The sequence below is a fragment of the Eurypyga helias genome, unplaced genomic scaffold (assembly GCF_000690775.1).
Source record: "Eurypyga helias isolate BGI_N326 unplaced genomic scaffold, ASM69077v1 scaffold28277, whole genome shotgun sequence".
In the NCBI taxonomy this organism is placed as follows: domain Eukaryota; kingdom Metazoa; phylum Chordata; class Aves; order Eurypygiformes; family Eurypygidae; genus Eurypyga; species Eurypyga helias.
In genome coordinates this window covers 21,432-45,438 of record NW_010264155.1, presented here as the reverse complement: position 1 = coordinate 45,438, position 24,007 = coordinate 21,432, and the positions used below count along the sequence as shown (strand labels likewise).

The 24,007-nt window shown below is 39.9% G+C and overlaps 1 protein-coding gene across 1 annotated transcript in view; it reads left to right on the top strand.

Annotated features, from left to right (window-relative positions):
• LOC104513085 (PH-interacting protein-like) overlaps window positions 1-24,007 on the top strand; it is a gene marked incomplete at its 3' end in the record, with an annotated part of 47,636 nt that overhangs the window by 2,272 nt on the left and 21,357 nt on the right. The window contains 8 exon segments of the mRNA XM_010156314.1: window positions 3,961-4,186; window positions 7,164-7,301; window positions 8,365-8,548; window positions 9,231-9,354; window positions 18,252-18,392; window positions 19,299-19,375; window positions 19,987-20,218; window positions 22,812-22,931. Of these exon segments, the coding sequence (XP_010154616.1) occupies window positions 3,961-4,186; window positions 7,164-7,301; window positions 8,365-8,548; window positions 9,231-9,354; window positions 18,252-18,392; window positions 19,299-19,375; window positions 19,987-20,218; window positions 22,812-22,931 (1,242 nt within the window).

Below are 24,007 nucleotides of genomic sequence, written 5' to 3'. Positions count from 1 at the left end.
ACTGTAATGTGAAGTGCTCTGTACTTGGCTGCTGTTGTTATCCCTCCACTACTACCAGCTGTACAATTCCCCTTCCAGTACAAAGAAAAACAAGGGCGGAGACACCACAAGCAAGGAAAAACAGGGTTACCTGATGATTTTAAAAGTCTTCGTCTTTGGGAGTTCTTGCTCCTTCAAACTTTAAAGCCTGTTGTAATCGAAACCTTTTTCTCACCGTGTCCATGGATTGTTCTGGGTTTGTTGTTCTCCTCAGTCGTTTTGGAAGTGTATAGTCCTCTCCTACTCAGAAATGTTGGAAATGAAATTGAAAGTGAGAACCTTTCTGTCTGTGCTGTGATGGACCAGGAGTTTCCTTTATGCTGCTATTTTACCTTGGGTGGGATTATTAGATCTGTTTGAAGTATGTAAACAATCACTTTTCACTTCTTGAATTCTACAGACCCTTTGTTCTCTTGGGGATTTTGCTCTAGCCTCTGAGAAAAATTATGTTTAAAAATTTTCACTTAATTGGGTGATGTAAAATGATCCTCTCCAGCTGTTACTGTGCCAGTGGTAGTCTTGGCATTCTTGACCGTAAAGAAATGGGAACAAACAGAACTTATATTTGTTACCTCTTTAATCTCACTCTTCAACTCTCAGAACACTCAGCTTGGAAATTCCCAATCTCTGTTGTGTCTGGTTCCGGCTCCTCTTTCATTTTTGTCTGACTTGCTTTATGGAAAAATATAAGATAGGTAGGTGCTGGAGATCAGGTGTTCTTTTTCTCTGTCCTCCCACCCTCAGATACTTGGGGCTTTTTCAGACACCTTTTGAGACTATGTATTGGTAAAGACCTGTGGTTTGTTGGCTTTAAAATTGTTTCCACCTGTCTTGGGAATTTGTACAGAAGAAAGGAGTGTGGTAACCTCTCCTATATTCCTGCTTTTGCAAGCTGTGCTCAGGACAGTGATTATATGGCCAGGCTGGATGTGGCTTTGAGCAACCTGGTCTAGTGCAAGGTGTCCCTGCCCCCATGGCAGGGGGGTTGGAACTAGATGATCTTTAAGGTCCCTTCCAACCCTAACCATTCTATGATTCTATGATTCTATGATATTGTTAGCTCTGCTGAGAGAGCAAGCTCTTGGTTTCCCACATGTAAGTTTTCTCATGCCATATTCAGATAGTCTGAATATCTATCATAATAGACTGGGGGAGAGGTGGTGGTGGCAAGAACACACTTGTTGCTTGTTTGGAGCATCTTTGTTATTTGACCAATTAAGGAAACCTTGAGCCCATCTCATCTGAGATTTCTGAGTGTGTGAAGATCATCAGAGATGATCTGAACTCACTGTCAACAGGGCATGTGGGCTTCAGAAATTCTCGCTTAAATGGAAACTTAGAATCATAGAGTCACAGAATGGTTTGGGTTGGAAGGGACCTTAAAGACCATCTAGTTCCAACCCCCCTGCCATGGGCAGGGACACCTTCCACTAGACCAGGTTGCTCAAAGCCTCATCCAGCCTGGCCTTGAACACTCCCAGGGATGGGGCATCCACAGCTTCTCTGGGCAACCTGTTCCAGTGCCTCACCACCCTCTCTGGGAACAATTTCTTCCTGATATCTAATATAAATCTCCCCTCTTTCAATTTAAACCAGTTACCCCTTGTCATGTCAAGTTGTTCAGGTATACCTAACTGTCCTATGTCACCTTGTTCATACACCATAAGGTACCTTTCTGTTGATTTTAAATCTTAGATTGGACTAGATTTCTGAGGTTTCTAAGACATTCCTGTAGGCTGCCCAAACCACGGTTCTTTATTGGGAGTTGAGAGCTCCTATGTGGTGGATTGGTGCGGTAGAGGGGAAAATCTCTTTGTATTTGTGTAGGAGTGCCCAGTTGGAGAAACTTAGCATTCCAAAGTCTGTTTGTAGAGCTGGCACCTTGTAGAAAGCTTTCACACTGAAACCCAAGCTGAGTTTGTGAAGTTTATGTGCAAAATACTCACATCTCAGTGGTGGTGTAGTATCTTCTTTTTGTCATTAACTTGATCTCTAATAGCATATGAAGCAGTAGGTCTGATTGCTAGTACCTTGAAGTGGTTGTCTGCTGAACATAACCATTTAAGATGCTTTAAATTGTCCAAATCTTCTGATTTTTCTCAGGGTTTGGAATAGCCTGAGGCTAAGATTGTTGCCCCAGTTCCAGAAGGGACATCCCAGTGTTCTACTGGAGAGTTGGTCTGAGCCTGGGTTCTCCATGAAATGCCATTCTTATCTCTTGGGTAGAAAATTGTTTACTCTCTCTGCCATACTTGATTGCAGTATGGAGTACACAGAAGGGTAGTTGGAAAGAAGCCCTTCATGATCTTGCACAGAGGCTCTTCTGGTAGAAGTCACTGAACCTGGGATACAGACAACACTGTACCACCAAATCACAGCACGTAAAAACCCTACAGTCTGTATGACTGTGTCCCTGGAAACTCTTCTTTCTCAGTCTGGGAAGTACTTAGTAGGAAAATATACACTAGGTTAAAGTACTGGATACTCTACTGTTACGATTCTAGGGGAAATCCTAAGTCCTCCTGGAGGACCTGTTAAGCAGGCCTTGATTCTGTCAGTCAGTTGAAAGTACCTGCATCTTTCTTATTCAGCCTGTGTTGAGAATCTGGCAACAAGACTTCATCCAGTCAGGGCTTCTTACTGCAGTGGGATGTCACCTTGTTCACACACACTTCTTTACGGTCACCTTTTGAATCCGGGAAGTAAACTGTTTGCTGTTGAATCTTTCCAATTTCTTCCTGGCTTTACTTTTCTGATGCCTTGTGGGGTCCAGATTCCAGGATTCCTATGAGATCTATTTATTTATGTAGCCATTTATCTATTTGTTTGTTTACCTCATAACAGGGAACTGTATTGTGGATTGGTCATGATAGAGCATGCTCTTATGAAACCAGAGTATGTTTTATGACAACTTAGACATTCCTCTGTCCCTGCTCAAACCCCCCTCTTTAACACCTAAGACAAGATTTTTTGGAGCTCTCTCTGCCTTGAATCCATTATTCAATCATTTTTATACTGCACTGGAAATCTAATTAGTGTGAATGATGATTTTATGATGTTATTTTTACTTGTTCAAAGTTAAACTGAGCATGTGAGCTGCCAAGGGCTTTGCTTGCCAGTAGGCAGCGTTGGCATGTGTAGTATACACGTCAGCTTGTCTTCTGATCGCTTCTCCTTGTGGTTCAATATCTCTCTGATTGCACAATACCAAGATGCATGTGCCAGCAAGGGATGGAGTATAAGCCTTTTTATATACTGTATGGACAAAAGAATTCCTCCAGTCTTGAGTGTCTGTGGTAAGTCATCTAAAATTACGAGCAAGTGGACTGAATTAAAAAAAGAAAACTTTGAGCCTGAAGAATGCAACTTTAGATCAGCTTTATTTTATCTACTGGAACTTTTTTGCCTATCAAGCATTGTGATGGGAATCTATATGTGTGTGGCTACTGGTGTTAGAATATTTAGCAATGACATGATGTGGTAAATGTTTTCCTATTCCTCCTCTTCCTACACTGTAGCTCATAACCCTGTGACAACAGCTTTTATTATCTGACTATATATTCATATGTTCAGGCTATAGAAGAAAATTTGTGAACCATTTAATATGTCCGTGCTGTGTGGGTTGAAATGTCTTCAGGTAGTTAAATATGGCTGTATTCTTGTTTTTTAAATGCTCCCACCCTCAAGCATAAACATTATTCTCCTTGCACTACAAGATAGAAAGGTTTAGTGGGGGGAAAAAAACGATCATGGAGTCATTAAATTTTCCCCTTTAAACGGAGATCAACAGATCAACTTGTAACCTTGCTTTTGCAAAAGTGACCACAAGTAACATTGCTAAAAATAACTTTTGGCAGTTATCTTCTGTATGCTTTTTTTAGTGGGTTCTTTAAAAAAATTACAAAATGACTTTGTTTACAGATAGCAGATCAGATGTTCTTTCATAGTGATTATCGGCCCCTTATCCGTGATGCCAACAACTTTGTCCTGGATGAACAGACACAGCAGGCTCCACACCTTATGCCTCCCCCATTTTTGGTTGATGTGGATGGCAACCCTCATCCTGCGAGGTATCAAAGACTAGTTCCTGGTCGAGAGAACTGCAGGGAGGAACAGCTTATTCCTCAGATGGGAGTGACATCTTCAGGTATGGAAAATTTCACTTCACTACACAGTAGCCTATCTAGTTACCTCCCTACACTTTCCCTTTCACCTCGTCCTTTTTCTTCATTTCTGGGCATAGTGGTGTGGAAGAACTGCAGCGTCCTTGGCACTGATGGCTTGGGACAATTTCACTTACAGTGTTGTCATCTATCGAGTCAGTACTAGTTGGTGCTACAACGGCAGTTGTCTTGGAGCTCATTTCATTATTGGAACAGTGTAAGATGCTGAGTGAGCTTTCAGTTGATCACTTTGGGGTAAGATTTCCTACTTCAGAAAACCTGGGAAATAGACTGATTTTTTCCATGCATCAGCTGGAACAGGTGACACCTACAAGAGATAAAAATGAGAGGACATCTGGAACAGGCAATATCCTCTTTGGAGGAAGGCAGTCATTCAGCTTTAAGCTTTGATGGTTTGGTTAGAGAATTATGAAGATATGATGAGGATACAAAACATAGGAAGTTTCTTGAAAGTTGTATTCTCCACGTACACATCACAAGAGGAATGTGCATGTTTTGGGCCAATGGTTGGCTGTTGGAAACTGCCTATATGTGGTCCATACGGGTAGGGATAAGCAAACAGTGACTGGTGAAAGTAGATTTAAATGTCTTCAAGATAAGCATTGTTAAGTATTTGGATGTTCTTGAAAATATAGGAAAACTGATTGTGCCTGGAAATAGTGGCTTTATGTGTACACAGTGCTTAAGCCTGTGGTGTGTCAGACATTTCAGGGCGGTTAGCTGACAGTGTTCTTACCAAAGATCTCTTTATCCTCATTTGTAGACTGAGGATTATAAGCCACTGGATACTTAATAATTTTCAAGGAGCATTTTTATATGTCCTTCAAAATTAAGAAATGCCACCTGAGAAGCAACTGTAAAAAGGAAAAAAATCCTTTCTGGTGAATGTATGTCATATTTTATATCTAACTTCTTTTAGTTAGTGGCTTTGAAGCTAAATTTGATTTCCAAGCAAGAATGTAATTTTTACTTTGTTGTTACAGTATGGATCCATGATACTCTGAAATTCTCCAGATTTGAAAATGTTCTGGGCATGTTCTCCAATATAGTATATTGAAACAAGTCAGACTCTGCACACAGACCCAACAGTATTAAATTTAATGGTGTGGCTGTACGACATGTGAATGCCTATAGGAAGATGATGTCCATATCATTTTGTTTAATAGCAGGAAGCCATCAACCATGCTGACAGTGAGCCAAAAGGGATCATGGAGAGACAGAAGACATTTTTCTACATCTTTACAGTTCAGCAACAATATATGCAGTCTTATGCAGAGCTAAACTGTGTTCATGTATCTTATGTTCCTTTCCACTAAGGAAGCTCCATTTCTTTCTGAAACTTTATTGTGGGATTTGATGGATCTCCCTCAGAGCACTGACAATATGTTTCTTGTCAAGTTTTCTCTAGGGGCTGTCGAGAGTAGGGCGCACAGTCATGCTTCATGTACTGCTTAGATGTACATGAAGCTCCTTTAAATCAGGTGTTTTCGAAAAAATCAAATATATATCAATGTCTTTATTTCATTTATCAAAAAAACGTTGCTCTTGCTTGTGAAAGCAAAATTGCATAAGCCAGGTATATAGAACACATTCATTTTGTTTAGGTAGCTGTTTCCTTATTTAAGATCATTCTAGGGTTATTAGTAGTATTTCCCATTGTTTTCAGTAGACTGCTTATGAGATCACCAAATAAATCTGACTGTCTCACTGCATGAGTCAGAAAACATCCAGCTGTGGTTATACCAGAGCTCGTTCCGTGATTTCAAGGTTCTGCTGTTTTAGGGAAGTTGACTTCAACTACAATAACCTTGAAACCCTGAGAGCACTATCTTAAATATTCATGTTCTTTCTGCATACCATCATTTAGTAAGAGATGGCTGCTTCTGTCTAGCCATGTAATCAGAGCTCTTCATTTCATAGCACAATTACTGTAATACCTTGCCTTTGATCTTGCAAAATGCAGGTTACACTATGATATCTCTTTGGAATCGTGCTGGGAAAATAATTTCTGTAGTTTGTTTCTTTGAACATTGTCATCCCTCATTACAAAATTTTGCGAGTTCTGCTTCTCTTGACCAGGGCTTCCCACCACTCCACTCCTCCATCTAACTATTCCCCATAGGGCTGTCTGACTTCCTTTTCAAATCAGTACTGTAGCCCCTGCCTTTCTCTCCATACCTCTCTAATTTTCTTTGTGACCACTGTGAGTACGAAGAAAGGTTTCGTGTTGTTTATGCTAACATGCCTGTCCCTTGACAGGACAAGGAGTAACAGGTTTAAATTGAAAGTGGGGAGGTTTAGATTGGACATCATGAAGAAATTCTTCACAGAGAGGGTGGTGAGGCACTGGAACAGGTTGCCCAGAGAAGCTGTGGATGCCCCATCCCTGGAAGTGTTCAAGGCCAGGCTGGATGAGGCTTTGAGCAACCTGGTCTAGTGGAAGGTGTCCCTGCCCATGGCAGGGGGGGTGGGACTAGATGGTCTTTAAAGTCCCTTCCAACCCAAACCATTCTGTGAATATTCTCTAGTATAGATAAATTTTTTCTAATTCATTTAGACCTTGTTGATGTAGTTCATTTGTTGACACTCATGCTAAAGTGTTTTAGAATGCATTTGGGGCAGGCTGAGCACTCATTTGAACAATTTGTGTTGACTGAAATGACAAACAACAGTTGTGTTAAGCTTCTGTGATTTGCTGGCACTTGATCAAACTTACCCTTTTATTAGGAGTGGCATGTGACCACTTGACCCTGCTTCAGAGAAAAATTTGTCCTGTTTAAAAATTGGCTGTTAGAAAAACCCGCATTAGCCCATACTTACACATGTGATTATGTACTGTACCTGTAAGTTTCAAAGCTAAAGTTTAGATGAGTCGTTTGTAACATTTGATTCTTCAAATCAACATTTGTGTGTTTGTCTCTTGTATATTTTATGTCGCAGGATTGAATCAAGTTCTTAGTCAACAAGCAAATCAGGAAGTTAGTCCACTGGATAGCATGATACAGAGACTTCAGCAAGAGCAGGACCAGAGACGTTATGGGGAGGCCGGAACCAGTAGTACCAGCCGGATAAGCAGAGGTAGATGACTGGGGAATGCGGGTGTTGGGGCTGTTCTGTTGAAACAGCTGAATTGGAAAAGGTGAATCACATTATTGTGCATGAATTGTGCATTTTGTTGAACAACTAGAAAGGAGGTATGGAGCCATAGAAAATAAAACAGCTTTCCCATTCTTTTTTGCCTTTCTGCAAAATGTCAGGATTCTGAACATCACAAATTTTATCCTTGTTAAAGTTAATTGTTTGGTCACTTGGGGAACTTGCAGCAACTGTGTCCCCTTAGAAGTAACTACCCTACTGTTTAATCTGGAGTTGGCCATCTACTTGATTGAAATCTGAATTGTCTCAAATAAGGAAATAGGAGGGAGAAAAGAAGCAGGAGCTGCTTGTTTTCAGAGTATGGCTGTTCCATGTTTGTGTCTTGCACTAGATTGCAGGGTAGTTTTCAATACTTAAACAATCACACTTGGCAATCCACCTGAGTAAGCAAGAATAGCTTGTGTGTGGAAGGATGTGGGAAAACATTGATGTTTTGCTACAGTGGAGGTGTTGGTAGGAACCTGCATGAGTTTCTGGTTTTGTTTGGGTTTGGGGTTTTTTCCCTTTTGACCATTTCAACTTACTGTCTGTAAATTTTACAGCTTGAATGCCTAATAATTTGTGTTGTGGCTTCATTGTTTTGAAGGTAGAAGACTGTTGAAGGAATACACTGATTCAGTGCGATACCTCACTGTTTTATAATATGGTTCTAGAGTGCACTAGCAATAGTCATCTTTGTATAGGTGTTTGCAAAAGCATTAAAAAAAACCAGCAATGAAACATTTGCTTCACTTCAGATTGTTGATACATCTGCTCCTTTTCAGTGTGAATTTTTGAGCAGAGTACTGCAGCACAGTAGCTGTTTTAAGTGTGTGTTGGAGTGATAATAGAGATTGCAAAACCAGTTATATACAGTTAGTATTTGATTTCTTTTGCAGTAATAGATTAAGTAAAAGTCTCTTTTTCCTTTCATTTTGAGGGTTTTTTTAAACTGCTTCCCTTAGAATTTAAGATCAAGTACATCTGTCACTTTCTGACTTTTTAGGATCTGTAAGTTCTACCTCAGAAGTACATTCACCACCAAATATAGGATTAAGACGTAGTGGGCAAATTGAAGGCGTGCGTCAGATGCACAGCAACGCACCGAGAAGTGAAATAGCCACTGAGCGGGACCTTGTGGCTTGGAGTCGAAGGGTTGTAGTGCCTGAACTGTCTTCTGGTGTGGCCAGGTAAACATAGGCAAAGTTTGCAGTGCCTTTTAGTTTGGTGAATTTAATTAAATTGAACAGGTTTGGAATTCATGTTGCCATAGAACTATTTGTGTGGCATTTACCTATTTTGTCATTTCATATTTTTTTACAAGATCAGTTTCAGTTTGAAATCAGTTGTTGTTTGCATGTCACTTGAAAAATCTTGGAATTACAGAGGTGTTGTAAATAAAAATTGGCCATGACAGAGTAATTAACTTGTATATGCAGTGGGATCAAACTGCCTCAATGTTTTCTGACTTGCAGCATAAGATTACAGTATGTTTTAACTCTACTTGTTCTTGCCATTGTATGGCATTTTACAACTGGGACACTGACCTAATCCATTGGGTGCCTGCGGTGAATTTTGATTTCCAAACTGGAACTTTTAGTTCAGTAATTAACTCGTGTGATGTCTAATTATATCAATAAGTCAAAAAAACCAACCTACTAGCCACAGTCCAACTGCTCTAGCTTTTTGAAATAAGATTGAAATTTGACTGTGTTTAGAAAGGGTAATTTTGAAGCCATATTCTGTCTAAAGAGAAGAAATACTGTTTAAAAAAAAGGTATAGACATTGAACAGTTATTCCTTGATTTGGATTAGATCTTCTCAGTTGTAGCATTTTGCTTTAAAGGTAACACCTCTGTTTTCGTTTTTCAGTAGGCAGGAAGAATGGAGAACAGCAAAGGGAGAAGAAGAAGCTAGAGTGTATCGATCAGAAGAGAAAAGAAAACACGTTTCGAGTCACATTCAAAGAGAAAACAAAATACCTGCGTTCTCTAAGGTAAATAGTCACTTGTACCTTTTCACAGTAAGAATTATAAAAATCAACTCAGTGTGTTAGGCCACATAAATTTACATTGCTCTTCTCAGGTGTAAAAACCAGGGGTGTACAGGAGTTGGTTTACCTCCCCAGAATAAGGAAGCATGCCTTCACTGATGTTTCACTGTGTTCTGGGTGAACAATGGGGATTGCTTCTAGGAAGCCCTAAGTGAGAAGTTCTATGAATGTGTTGTTAGGGACATGATTTGCTGCAGGGAGGCTGTCACTGTTAATCAATACATCCCGCTACTGCTGTCCACTGTTTGATATCCTGTTTGGTGAACTGAAAGGTTTGATTAAAAGTCAAGCCATAGTTCTTAACCTTAACACATTCAAATACATCTCCAGATGCAGGATCGGGTATTTCCTCTCATGGTACCCTAACAATCATATTGTGGCTTTGGATGGGATACTTGTAAGTCACACGTTTTACTAGAGCTGGAGTACGTTTTTTGGAAAAGAGTAAAATAGGATAGATGAAATAGAAGAAAATGAATTGTATTAAAAATGAAAATTTTTTTGCAAGTCGTATGAAAACATCAAGTCAGTTATGACAATCTTCTGCTTTTATGCTGACAAGAAAATAGAAAGTATGTATATTCCATATTTACAAAACCAGTTTTATGTCTTGTTTGTTAGAAATTAGTTATATCTATGTATTTCACATGCTTGTCTATGCTTTTTCTATCTAAATAACCAGTGATATTTTGTAATAAAGGAAGTAAATTTTAAGCCACTGTAAAGGGAAAACCCAGGCTTTGAGTTTTGTAGTACACTTATTCTAGATGACTCGCTCACGCTTAATTCAAAGCTTAGTAAAATACAGGCTTTCAAGAACACCTGCGAATTGTCCATTGAACAATAAAGGCCACTTAAGGGGTTCAAGCTGGAAAATGAAGAAACGAAACATTAAGAACAAGTATACAAAAGACTCTGCAGCTCTATCAGAGTACCATACTTAATGCCCGTGCTGTTTATTACTCAGTTTCTTGGGGAGGGAAGGACCGAGATTGAAAGCAACCTGAAAATAAGTAAATTTCAGAGGCGTAGGAGTGCCTCTGTATTTAATAGTAAACGATTTTATATGCAGTAGAAAGAGTAAATTTGAGATGGGTAAGTTTCTCCTTGATACTAAATTTGAGTGTTCAGTTTGCTTCTTTTTTCATACTCAACCAAAATAAAGCTTTCAAAAGAAGTGAGATGAATGCTCCTCCAACCCCAGACAGTCCCTTAATCACTTTCCATTTCTGTATGAAATTTCTTAAATTTGTCTTTCAATTTCTTTCTTGTATGAAAATTGTGTGCACTGCTATCTTAAAAAATGGTACCGATATGCCAATTTCAATGCTACAGTCATCAAGTGTGTTTGCCCAAGATAAGGTGAACAGGTATTTTTTTTCAGTGTATATCCAGTTTTTGTACATAGAGGGAAGAAGCTTTATACCACTTATGGTTTTGAAGGAGGCCGTGGCAGGGCTCGTTAGTGAAATACCAGGACATCAGATATCTTGGGTAACTCCTGGTTTTCTCTTGGGAATAATAGAAAATGAGCCTCACAAATTCAGATTTTAACAAAGATGTGTCTTGTCTTGAGAGGGATGTATTTTGATGCTGAATTATAGATGTTCTTTTAGGTGAAGTAAAAAATTGCACTGCTCAAGGTTGTGGGTGTGTTTTTTTTTTTCTTTCAGTCACAGCCTGATCAAAAGATTGTTCCTGATAAGTTGAATTCCTACCAAGTTACCCTTAAATTCCTAATTGGCTTACAGGTTTCCTAAAATATCAGTACGACATAAAAATAGCAGAGTAGGCTAGTTGGTCCAGCATTTTGGTTTGAGCAATTACTTTTATTACATATTTGGAACAGAAACATAATATGGATGGTTTTGAAAATCTTTCCTTAGAGGAGAAATTTTTTAGTCTTCAAACTTTAAAGGTGGCACTGGATCCTTTGAGCCCCATATTTTTATTGTGGATATTTGTGCCCTTAAAATCATTCAGAGCAAAAGCTACCTTAGGAAGAAAAACTTCCTGCAGTTTCATATATTTACTCACAGAAGAAGGTGTCCTTCATTTATTTCAGTCCCTGGAGGGTCTGTGATCTTGATTCTGATGCCCAGAATGTGAGGGAGAGACAACTTGGTAAATCCTTTAGTCACTTCCTACCTTAGTCCTGAGGAAATAGAGCAAAAAGCAGACGGTCATGGTCTCCACACTTGAGTATGTCATTAAATTTTCCATATAGAAGTTATTGCTGAATTTGGTAACGCTTTCAGATCAATTAAATCTTCTTAAACCCTACAGGTTACTTTTTTTTATGGGATCTGGGGTAAAATCCTCATATTCTTCCATAGTTTATTCTTCATGAAATGTGTCTCTTTTTGGAGGGCTCGGGTTGTTGAGAACTGCACTAATTCAGATAAATCTCAGGGATTCAGAAGTGAGTAGGTATCAAAGGGGGTTTGGATAAGCAAATGTGCAAGAAGAAAAGGGAGCTTGATGCCAAGTGATTGAGTTCCCAGTTGAATGAATTGCTCAGATTTTAGCAATTTTCATTGTTGCTTATGGTTAAAATGAGCGATGCTTTTTGCTCTGTAGTGTCTGAACGATAGGAATGGTGTAGCAGAATTGTCATCTGCTGTAGTATCCATAATAAAGTCAAATCAGCACCGGGGAAGAGAAGCAAGACTGCACTCCAGAAACTGTTGTGTGATATTTTTAGTTGGTTTGGTTTTTGTTGTGGGTTTTTTGGTTTTTTTTTAATTGAAATTACTAACTTCATTATAGAAGCTCTTCTGTTGCTGTTCTTTACAGTGACTGTGTGGCTTTAAATAGCAGCTGTGTTAAGTTGAAGGTGGAACTGGGAAACGCTGTGTAAATCTTCCTTTTCCTTGAGCGCATGCAGTAGGTTTTGATACTGATACCTTGTAATTTATATTACAGTAACTTTGCAAGACTACAGTCCTTCTGTGCTGCATAGTGAATTCTTAAGGGTTTAGAGAGAGAGTTTATGATTTGGAGGAGATGGGCAACATTTCAAAAAAAAAATACAGGGAAAACATTATCTTCTAGTAAGCTATAGACCTAAGAATTACAAGAATTCTAGAAAGTATGTCGATCTGTAGTACTGCCAGCTGGTCTTGGAACAGAGTAAACAGAGCTTGTATTAAAACATTGTCTTCATATGCAAATTCAGTTGTATTTATACCAGTAGGAAATGCTAATTTTTATATCAACTTTTGAAATTTATTGGTTGTGTTCATATAATAATGATAAAACAGTAGTTTCTTCTGGTCCCTCCTAACTGAAAGGAGTCAAAACTGCAGAAGTAAAATGAAAAGGAGGTCGGGAAGAAATAGCTTTTTGGATTACAAATTAAAGTATAGGTCAGTAAGGAAGAACACAGGGCAGCTGTAATTACTTTTTGAGGAGATTCCAAAGCCCTATTACTAATTTTGAGTCCAGGGTCGTTATAGGGTGGGTTAAAAGTAGTAGAGAATTACAGCTCAGTCTTTCTTCTTTAATAATGTCTGCTACTTAGATGGAAGTCAGATAAGCATTCTGATTTTGAAAGTTAGAAAACCCACATGGCTTTGACACAGGTCATACTGAGAAGTGTGTGTATGTGATTGCTTAAGGGACTAATGGATTTGTGTGAGAGAACCTAAAAGCTTGGGTATCTTGACCTGAATGCTATTCGGTGTCACTGATCTGCATGTCTAATGAAGAACTCCGTTTGACTTTCAAGGTCATTGGAGAGGAATAGGGTGTTCTCTGATTATTATTAAACAAAATGCTTAAAAAAACCCAACATAGACAAACAACAAAAAACCTTAAAACCTTAATGACAGGGATAGAATGTGACATTGGAATCTTTGCATTTTCAAAGTGGACCTGTATTTCAAACTTTTCCTTTTTTAGGTGCATGCCAAAGATGAGAAGTGGGGTAAATAATATGCTTAGGTAAATGTTCCCAGTCCAAATAATTAGAGTATTAGCTTATTAAACTACTGAGACCCCAGAGCATCTTAATAAATATTAAAGAGCATGATATTTCTGCATGTTAGAGGTTTGTGATGGCTTAGTGAAAAAAATTGACAGAAAGGGAAATTACCACTAAGTGGAACTGATAAGGTGACATTTCAAAGAATTAAGGTTGGAGATTGTTATGGGTGGACAAAAAGTAAGCACAGGACTCTTGTGACAGATGTCAGTGACTGGGTTGTAAACTAACAGAAACCAGCGAGGAGAAATGTATGCCTAGTTTTCCTGAAGGTAGCTTAGTTGTTTTCCTCAAAAGTAGTCATTTTTCCACTTCCATGTTATTTGAACACTACTTTCAGGAAAATTGGCAGGATGTTAAGAGGAAAAGAATCTAAAACCCATGTGAACAGCACATAGTGTCTGTTCTCCTCACTGCTTTTGGAACGTTCTAATTTCTTATGTGCTTGTGATACAGTAAGGGTAAAAACTCAGTAATTACAAGCTCTGGTCCAGACTTGAGAAGAATGTGGAAGGGTGCTCTTTGGGCACAAAATGCTGAAATAAAGGACATTTTGCCTCAACGTAAGGAAGCATTTCACTGTGAGGGTGACTGAGCACTGGCCCAGGCAGCTCAGGGAGGCTGTGGAATCTCCAACCATGGAGATACTCAGGTCCTGGGCAGCTGGCTGTGTATGTCCCTGCTTGAGCAGGCGGCTGGACAATATGACCTCCAGAGCTCCCTTCCATCCTCAACCATTCTGTGAAATAAAGACTGCTTTCTGCACTAACAGCCTGGGGGACTTGTTGGATTTGTCATCTGGGGAGAACTCATAGTCATTGAGGAATGTTAGACTTGGACAAAGGTATATATTAATGACCTTGGTAATGCAAGAGTATCCCTCTTGAGAAAAATAAGAACTGAAATTCAATAAGGACAAATTTAAGTTCAGAGATAAGAGTTGGGTTGAAGAATTAAAATAGCTTATGTAGTCAAGTATAAAAAATAGTTATGTAGGCTACTTGGCAAATTAGTTTTTTTCGGCATATTTCAAACCTAATGTTGTGAAAAGCATATGCAGATTAAAAAAGCCAAAGTTTCCTTTCTTTGTCTTAAATAGGCTGCGAGCATCTGTTTGGTGTCAGGATTCTGATACTGTACATATGCTTGTGCCCTGCCCCTGTTTAACTTTCTAGGAGATGCTAATTCCTGTTGTCATAAGGAAGGAGGAACCATTTTCAGTTAAAGAATAGATATTGCTGGTGAAGAAATATGATGTAATTGCTACAGCTGAGGCTTTCCAAAATTGCTGCAGCCCTGTACGAAAAGCGCAGCAAAGCTGTGCTTCCCGGTAGAGTCAGGGTTGTAAGGATGGAGTGGTCAGACACCACCTGAGTTTCACAAAGACCCTCAGCAGTGGCCAGGTGACCTGTTTGTATCTATCCCTCTGAAATACAGGAAATGCCATTGTTTCTGTTTTGCAGAAAAACTGTTTTGAAAGCAGCTGTAATTTCTAACATCTGTAGATGTGCTCTGGTACTGACTGGAAACCTTGGATGTGAGACAAGGTACTTGTCAGCATGTGTGGCTGCTCATCAAAGTGTATAGAGAGAGAGAGAGAAAGTGGTGATTGAACCTCAAACCATAGGGTAGCTTGGCTTCATTTCCAAGCCTCCCATTAATGTTGAGAGTCCAATTTCAAGCTCTTTCTTTAGGACACATATTGGGTGGGGGAGGACAGGACCATCAGCTGGGTTTCCTCAGTCATTGTTGAACATGTTGGTGTAAGATTATTTTTTGTCAGCAAAAACTTGTAACACTTTATCTTTTTAGTCAAACCTTCGTATTCGACCTGACCCCTCCCCCAAATAAATGATGATCTGCCTGAACTGCAGCTTCTCATCAGATTTTGGCAAACCTGTGTTGAACGGGAGTGATGTTAAAATACTTTTCCACATCTTGCAAAAAAAAAAAAAAAAGATGTGTACCTTGTGGTCCCTTTTCTGGTCCCTACTTGAGCTGTGGGGGTTGGACAAGGTGACACCCAAAGCTCCCTTTCAACTTCAGTCATTCTGTTACTTTTAGGGATCACTACTGGTGGGGTGGTGGTGGTGTTGTTATTGTGGGGGTGGTTGGTTGTTGTTTTTTTTTTTTTTTTTAACTTCCATTTTTGTTTTGGCATTGCTCTTTCCCCAAACATTTTGTTACCCTTTGGCGTCACTATGGCCCGGTATTTATACAGTGATGTTAATTGCTTCTGTGAAGGAATGACTGGAGGGAGTGGTGGTGGGTTTTTTCCCCCTCGAGCTTTGAACTGCCAAAAGAGAAGAATTCTTTCCAAAACCAGAGTAGTGCAAAGCGCTTCGGTTTTCTGAGGATCCTTCGTTCTAGTATAAGTAGGTATGTTTACAATAAACATTTGAGATATCTCACCTGTGAATACAAATGGGGATGTAAATTTTTAGGACTTTTGTGGCAGAGAGAAGACAGGAGCATTGCAGTCAGACTGTGGTGTAGCATCTGCAAAATATGTCCTTGTTATATTAAAGGATACTTAACTAATTTGTTTCGTTAGGCTTATATGATTCTACTCTGTTGTCCATGCTTTCTCGTAACATGTTTCACGATGCTAAGAGGCAGATGGGCTTTATAAAAATGTTGCTGTTCAGTAGCAGAAGCAAGTTGCTGTAACACTGGCTTTTGTGACCTCTCTGAATCCTGAGAGCTTGATGAGAAGCGAGCAGCCCCCAAAGGCTGTGGGACAAGGCTTTGTGATGGGCTCAGCCGCTGGCCTTGGGGCTGCCTCAGGGCTATTCCTGGGTCAGGTCAGAGCAGCTTGAGGAGATCTGGGATGTGCTGCCAGTTTGAATCCAGAAGAAGGAATGCCCCAGGTCTCTGAAGCCTTGGGCAGTGTTAAAATGCTGATTGCTGAGCTGTCCCATTAACGCGTCTCTGGTAGCTCTGCTGTCAGCAGTAGCTTCCTGGACAGAGCAACAGAAATAAAGTGCTCACTGGGTAGAGCATAGAGCAGTTTTGTGTTGGTCCTGCATGCTTGGGTGACACTGTAATCACAGAATGGTTTGGGTTGGAAGGGACCTTAAAGACCATCTAGTTCCAACCCCCCTGCCATGGGCAGGGACACCTTCCACTAGACCAGGTTGCTCAAAGCCTCATCCAGCCTGGCCTTGAACACTTCCAGGGATGGGGCATCCACAGCTTCTCTGGGCAACCTGTTCCAGTGCCTCACCACCCTCTCCGGGAAGAACTTTTTCCCTGATATCCAATCTAAACCTCCCCGCTTTCAATTTAACCCCATTACCCCTTGTCCTGTCACTACAGGCCCTTGTAAAAAGTCCCCTCCAGCTTCCTTGTAGCCCCTTCAGGTACTGGAAGGTGCAATAAGGTCTCCCTGGAGCCTCCTCTTCTCCAGGCTGAACAAGCCCAACTCTCTCAGCCTGTCCCCATAGCAGAGGTGCTCCAGCCCTCTGAGCATCTTCGTGGCCTCCTCTGGACTCGCTCCAACCGGTCGATATAACTGCAGTTGTACAGATCGGTGTGCTGGCCTATGCTACTGAACTGTTGCAGTCATGCCTGAAAAAGGTGTGTGTCTTCTAACAGGGAGGGTAGGACAAAAGCTCTAGCTACCAGAGTTCTGCATGTTAAGGAAAATTGTCATGACTAAGGAAAACCAAACCTTAGCTACTGCTGCATAGCCACGTTTTAGTGCAATTTTCACCAAAAAAAGTGCTTGTGTTTTTTGCTCAATGAGAAAATTTAACCTCATGAACCAACTTTCATCCTACATGACGGGAAAGATCTTCTCCTTCCTATAAATGTAAAAAGTCAAGAGGAATAGGTACAAGCGGTCTGCCCTGCTTAGAAGGCTCTGATAAAATTAGTACCTTTCTGTGGTGTGCTCCAGTTCTACTTTCTTTGTCTCCGGGACACTTTTTCAACCACCGTATTGGCATCTAATAGATTAGGTATCTGAGGCTTCCTTTATTGAAGAGAGAGAGTACTGGGGAGTGTACCTCCTTTCGTGGCATCTAGGAATGTGTCCAGAAACTATTTCAGTGGGTCTGAGCTAGGCAAATATACATGCCAAAAAAACTAGCATAAAACTCCTTAAATGAGATTTTTTTTTTTTGCAGGGTGTTGGGGACTAATACAGACTTTGTGTTAAGAGCAAGTGTTTGCAATATATATATTCTGCAGGCAGAACAAAATCTCTTTATTCTGGGATGTGAAGTGTTTCTTAATTACAGCCTTATTTAATTTTTCTGAGCTTCATAAGAACTCAGACTCTTTCCAACTGACTCATTCATTTGAACTCTTCCATGCCTTATCTTACCATTTAAAGGCCTTTGCTTGGTAACAGTAGTCTCTGTATGCTAAGGGATGTCTCACTGTATGCATCTCTCTTCTGATTGATCTGACTCCTCAGTTACAAACTGACACACTCTGGAGTTATCTGTAAGAGTCCCCTTCCCTCTCATGGACATTTTTAATGTAATTTAGAGCTGTAACAAGCTCTTAGCAGCCCATCAGTAGTTAACTGATCTGTACCCTGTAGAGAATGGAGAGTTTCAGTAATTGAAGATAAGAATTTTCTATTATATCTGGGGAGAAATTTTAATTATTTCCAGAATGTAGTGAACTGCTTGCTGCTCATGCTCAGCTGTGCGCGTGGGGTGTTTTCTTCAGCCGCTGTTTAGTTTTGGACTGGTGACCTGTTTTGAATTTTGTGATGTTGAAAACTTGTATCTTTTTGCTACTGCGAAAGTTGTTTCCTGGAATACTATTATTAAAGAAAGTGCTGTGTATTAATAGGAGCCATACTCAAGAATTATGTATTTTGACTTTTGTGTCTTCACAGAACCATTCCCATGATCATTTATTAGACACTAGTGACTCGAGGAAACAGCAAGCTAACCAGCACAACTACCGTACGAGATACGCAGTAGAGGAAACTGCACGGCCTGCTGAAGAGTTAGAAAATGGACACAGTTCCTCAGATGTAAGATCCTTGCTCATGAGGCAATATTATGTATTCCATTTCTACTCGTTAAGCTCCTACTTCAGCTAATTAAACACTGTTTCTAGTAGAAACTTGGGTTATGTTTTTAACTGTGCGTTTTCTTTCACGTCTTTCAAAAATTCATAGAATCACAGAACGGTTTGGGTTGGAAGGGACCTTAAAAATCATCTAGTTCCAACCCCCCTGCCATGGGCAGGGACACCTTCATATTCAGTTAGGTTTTCACATGCTATTGCATGTTTTACCTTTGACTAAAAAGTAGTTGACAGAAGGGAGAAATGCTCATTTGTAAGGGCATTTTGCAAAATATGTGTGTGCAATGTTAAATCTTCCCTATATTTGTAAGTCTCATCAGTATAGCCCATGTGACCTGTCAGGGTGGTCACGGGCTGGAGGTGGCCTTGACTGAACGGGGAGATTGGGCAGTAACAATATTTAGAGGTCCCTGCCAGCCTCAACCTCTCTGTGCTTCTGTAGCTACAGCGGAGAAATAAGAGTACATGAGGTTTGTACTGCGTTTTGGTTTGATATTAATTGAAAAGATGTGAAAATACCCCATTAAAAAGGGCTGGAAATAATTTTCAGAAAGGTAAGCTGGCCTTCTTAAACAGAGACTGGGAAGCACTCATGTCTCCACTGGATATGTGTTAAAAAAACTGTTGCTTGACGCTGTGCATCTGTCCAAGCACAGATATATTAAGTCCATTAAAGTAAGTGTCTGCAAACTAGAATGCCTTTTTAACAACATGAAGCTTGTGTAAGTGCTCTAAGTTAATACACACATAAAGGCTAGAAGAGCCTTAGTCATGTTGTCATGTATTACATCTTTTGAGTTCCAAAGAACGTGTTTTCTTTTTCCCTGTTCCCCCGGCCCTGCCTTGTTAGGAAGGAGAAGTAGTTGTTGCCAGTGGTGGAACATCAGAAGACGATGAAAGAGCGTGGCACAGTGATGGCAGTTCCAGGTAAGTGACAGTAGACCTTGCAGAGAAAAGTCCTCCTGATGAATTTTAAATTATCTTCTCTGTAAACAAGTTAGCAATAACTAAAACTTGTGCACAGTTATAAGAAAAGGTGAAAAAGAAAACTTCAGGGTTTCATTTTCAATTACTTACTAACTGAAATCTGGGGAAGGTTTCATCCTTGCTTGCCAGAAGCAGAATTGTTTCTGGTTGGTTTTGCAGGAGGGTGCACACACGCTTCAGGCATGTGGTAGCAGTTTCCTGTGACTGTCAGTCTGAGCTGTGTGACTGCCTCTGCTGAGCCTTGGTTGAAATTAAGGAGCAAAGATTGAGGTAGCTGCAACCCATCCTTTTTAATTCTTTAGCAGATTTTTTTCAAAGACTCAAAACCGGAAGTCCCGAGAACAATATCCAGGCTTTAACCTGTGACATCTTGAACTAACCAAGTGAACAGGGAACTGACTCCTAGTGGTGCTAGAAGTTAAGCTTCTTACAAGACTGAATGATCTCAAGGCTTTTGGTTTCCTACCATTTAAATTGCAGGTAGAATATAGGGTTTTAGGCACTGGATTTAACGAGGTTTTTTTTTTTTTTTTTGGGAATATCCTACATAGTGACTATTCCAGTGATTATTCTGACTGGACAGCAGATGCAGGAATCAATCTGCAACCACCAAAGAAAATTCCTAAAATTAAAACGAAGAAAGCTGAAAGTAGTTCAGAGGATGAAGAAGGACCTGAAAAACAAAAGAAGCAAATTAAAAAGGAAAGGAAAAAAGGTATTGAGGAGAAAGATGGACCATCAACATCACCAAAGAAGAGGAAACCCAAAGAGAGAAAACAAAAGGTTAGATGTTCTTTACATATTACAGGATGCTCGCTCCTACTGGCTTAGAAAGAATTGGATGAATGGTTCAGTTACTTATGCAGCGTAACTGTCATCTAGTTTGAAAACAGATTATGACTTTACTAGTAATAATTGATAACTACGGACTCTTGTAAGTCGGATGATAGATTGCTGTAATGATACGCTTTCTCCAGATGATGTGCTTCACTTAAGGAAGACTTTTAATGTCCTTAACACCATCTTTTCCCAGACCAGAAACTTCCTTTGCATGGGTGTACTGAGTATTGGTCTGGCAGGAACCTGTATTTTTGCAGCTGACTCTCTCCCTACTCACTTGCAATTTCTTTTAGGTCTGCACCATCATGTCATTTTTCTCCTATCACTTCCACGACGTATATTTGTATTATGCTTGCCACTGTCCTTCCACCAAGGGGAATTCCCCTTGATTGGGGTTTTGTTGTTTGTGTTTTGCTTTTCTGCTTTCTGATACAACGTGTAATTCCAGTTTAGATCAGTACATGGAAATTTTTAATGACTTTTTGTTTGTTTCAGTGGTGGTGTTTTTTGAAGCTTTTTGTTTTTAATTAGGCATTAAATCAGAAAACTTGGGTTCTTCCTTCTTCCTTTATAGAGATAAGTGATAGCTTCTATTTTTGCAATACCCAAGGAAACAAAATCATCTATTTAGTTTGTTTGTAAGATTAGGACTCCTCAGCATTTAAGAACATTGTTTCAGCATTTTGGCCCTGATTAGAAGGTAGATTGCCGAAACAGCTGTTCTGATACGCAGGTTGGGATAGTGTGGACTTTACTGTGAATCTTTGGTAAGACATGCAGGATGTTTGGGGCTAGTCTTTATTCTTTGATTAGGCTACTTTTTGTTCATTGTATGCAGTCGTTGGCTGTAGTGTCAATATTAATGCTGTCTGGGTATTTACACAGTCTGAAAACAGAACATATGAGATAAGAAAAATAAATGGTGTTTGGTTTTTTTTTTTTAATAGTTGAAAGCTCTAGTTTAGCTTTTTATTATAAAACATAAGACTGGCTGACAGCCTAGTATTTGCACTTAAGCTGAACTGAGTGGTTTAGGAATCTTGCATCCATTTTGGTCCCAGTTATCGAGATGCAGGAGATCTTTGATTCCAAAAATACCAGACTTAGATATTTCAGGTTTTTAAAGATGACCTGCCCTATTCTTGAATCACAAGAAAGTATTAGGCTGTAAGGAATATCCAAAAACCATCCCTCTTCCCTCTGCCTCTAGGTAGGATTAATTATAACTGTCATTCCTGACAGATGTTTATCTTTGAAGTTTCTTCTGGGGAGATTCTACCTCCTTAATGGTAGGAAGTTCTTCTGTTTCCTGAACCTGAATCAGAATCGGGGCTTTCCTTTGAGGAAAGAAGTTTTGACCATCTTTGTAGCGAGGCACAGAATCTTAGGAATTATGAAAGAATTCTCTGTTAATGGATGGGCTGTTGAGATCTTGAATGATACTTACTTTTCTAATCCCCTCCACCAAAAAATCAATCCAAAAAAAGGATAGAGCAGTGAAGACGGGCAAGAAAGGAGCACCCAAGAAGGTCAAAGGATACAGAGTATTTTTTCTCTGGGGCAGACACAAAGAGGCTAACTCTTAGAGGGGAGAGAATTTGGAGGAAGTGTGATGATAGAGCCTTTATAAAACTATGAATGGTTTAAAAATGGATAAATGCAGAATGATTTCCTTCCCTATTTTGTTACAGTGAGATGTAACACACTCAGTGACACAGACGTGAAGGTCAAAAAAGAGCCCTTTCCCCATTCAGCCCCGACACCCCGAAAGCAAACGAAACCCCAAACCACCTGTGCATGTAACCAGGTGTGGAACTAATTACTAAAGGACTTAGTAGGGTTTCAGAAATCATTAGACAAATTCACTGGGACTAGTCTCTTCCTGATGATTAACTGTGGTGGCCTGAGTTTGGCTTTGGCTTCCAGTAGGTCTTAAACTGATTTTTAATGTGTGAAGTTACAATAGAGGAAGATTTTCTGTTTAAAGGCAATGTCTTACTACCTTCCCCTAATTCAGCAATGAGCTAGATGTGGACACACAGTCTGAAAATGGAGTTCCACAGCACGTTGTAGTAAATATGCCAGTAGGTAACGTGGGTGTGCCCAGTTTGGGTCACTGTCATGTGCTTTACCTCTGTTTATGTTCATTAATCTCTTCCTCCTCATTTTGTGGAGTTCCTTAATCAGAGGCAGCTGTTACAGTTGTCATGTCCTATGGGCCAAGGCAACCGTGTGAATCTGGTTAAAGAGAATTTTATCTTTTGGGTCATGAGACATAGTTACTGGGGTGTTAATAAAATCAGTCTTCGTTAGAAGAGCCCTGCCACCTCCATCCCAAAACCATAAAACTAAAATAAAGTTTTTGGTCTTGGTGTTACTGTAAGCAGTTAAGTAAGATTTGTCTTCACACTGGCAATAATTTTCTTTTTACAGTAAACACTTAATAAATGGCAGTTGATTTTAATAAAACACTTCCCAGAATACAAGGCCTCTCCGAATGTTGTTCATGTTAAACTTCTGTGTGCATTCTCTCCAGAGGTTGGCTGTGGGAGTTCTGGCAGAAAATGGTTTGACGCTGGAAGAATGGCTGCCTTCAGCATGGATTACAGACACCGTTCCTCGTCGGTGCCCGTTTGTGCCACAGATGGGGGATGAGGTACTGGGGTTTTGCCCTCTTCCTTCTTTTGCCTTGTTTTTGCCTTTTTTAATATTTTCATCTGTGCATATTTTCCAGACGTTTCATACCATTTATTATCAGAAATATTTTGCATTTTCTGCAAAACATTCTTTGATCTGGCTAAAATTTGTTTTCACTTCCTTTCATCTTTCACATGCTTAAAAAATGCTCTGCAGTGCTGCTTTGATGTTTTTTACTCCGCGCTGTTGCAGTAACATACCTTCTTGTGCTGCGTTCAGCGCATTGTGTGACACCGTGTACACGAGCTGTGCGAGACGCTGTATCTAGTGAAAGGATAGAGCGTTGTTGTAGAGCATCTTGTACACTGAAGGGTAGGTAAGAAATGAGTACGAATTTAGGGTGTTTGGAGAACTTTGGAACTAAAAACCAGGAATTAAACCTTTAAGGGGAGGGTGGTTTATTGTGTTGTTTCTTTTTTAAATGAATTTATTCTGAAGAAAATCTCTGATATTGCCCTTTTCACTTGTGTTTCCGATCTGAGAAAACTTTTTCTGGTCTCTTAGAACAGAAAACTACAAGACAGGTTTTGTATGTATGTTCTTTATACAAACTAGGCTGTAAATACTTTGTAAGCATGGCTCAGATCTCTTAAAATACAGTACCAAAGGACACCCACCTATTTTCTACTTTGAAATATGTGACGTGAATGTTACAGTGAGGTGTATGAATAAGTGGTATCCGATTGCAGGCAGCCTTGAAAATCAGGGTCTGTGCATGTTTCCTAAAATCCCCTCAGGCTGAAATAAGGAAATAGGTGGCTTACGCTGTAATGTGTTGTCTGTCGGCTCTTCAGGGAGTGGCTCGTTCCTGAGGTACTAAATGGAGTTCTTGTTTAGTTCACACCTTCAGAACGCACTTGGGGAAATACTGGTGGTGATGGCGAAGTTGATTAACTTTGGTCTTGAGCTGGAGCTGTTTGTAGGTACCACCTCAGAAACCGAGTCGGGAAGAGAGCTTGCGCGTGCAAGCAGTTGTGTTTTTACTGGATCTCGTCACAGAGGCAGTTCACAGCACTGCTATGCAAAATTTGCATC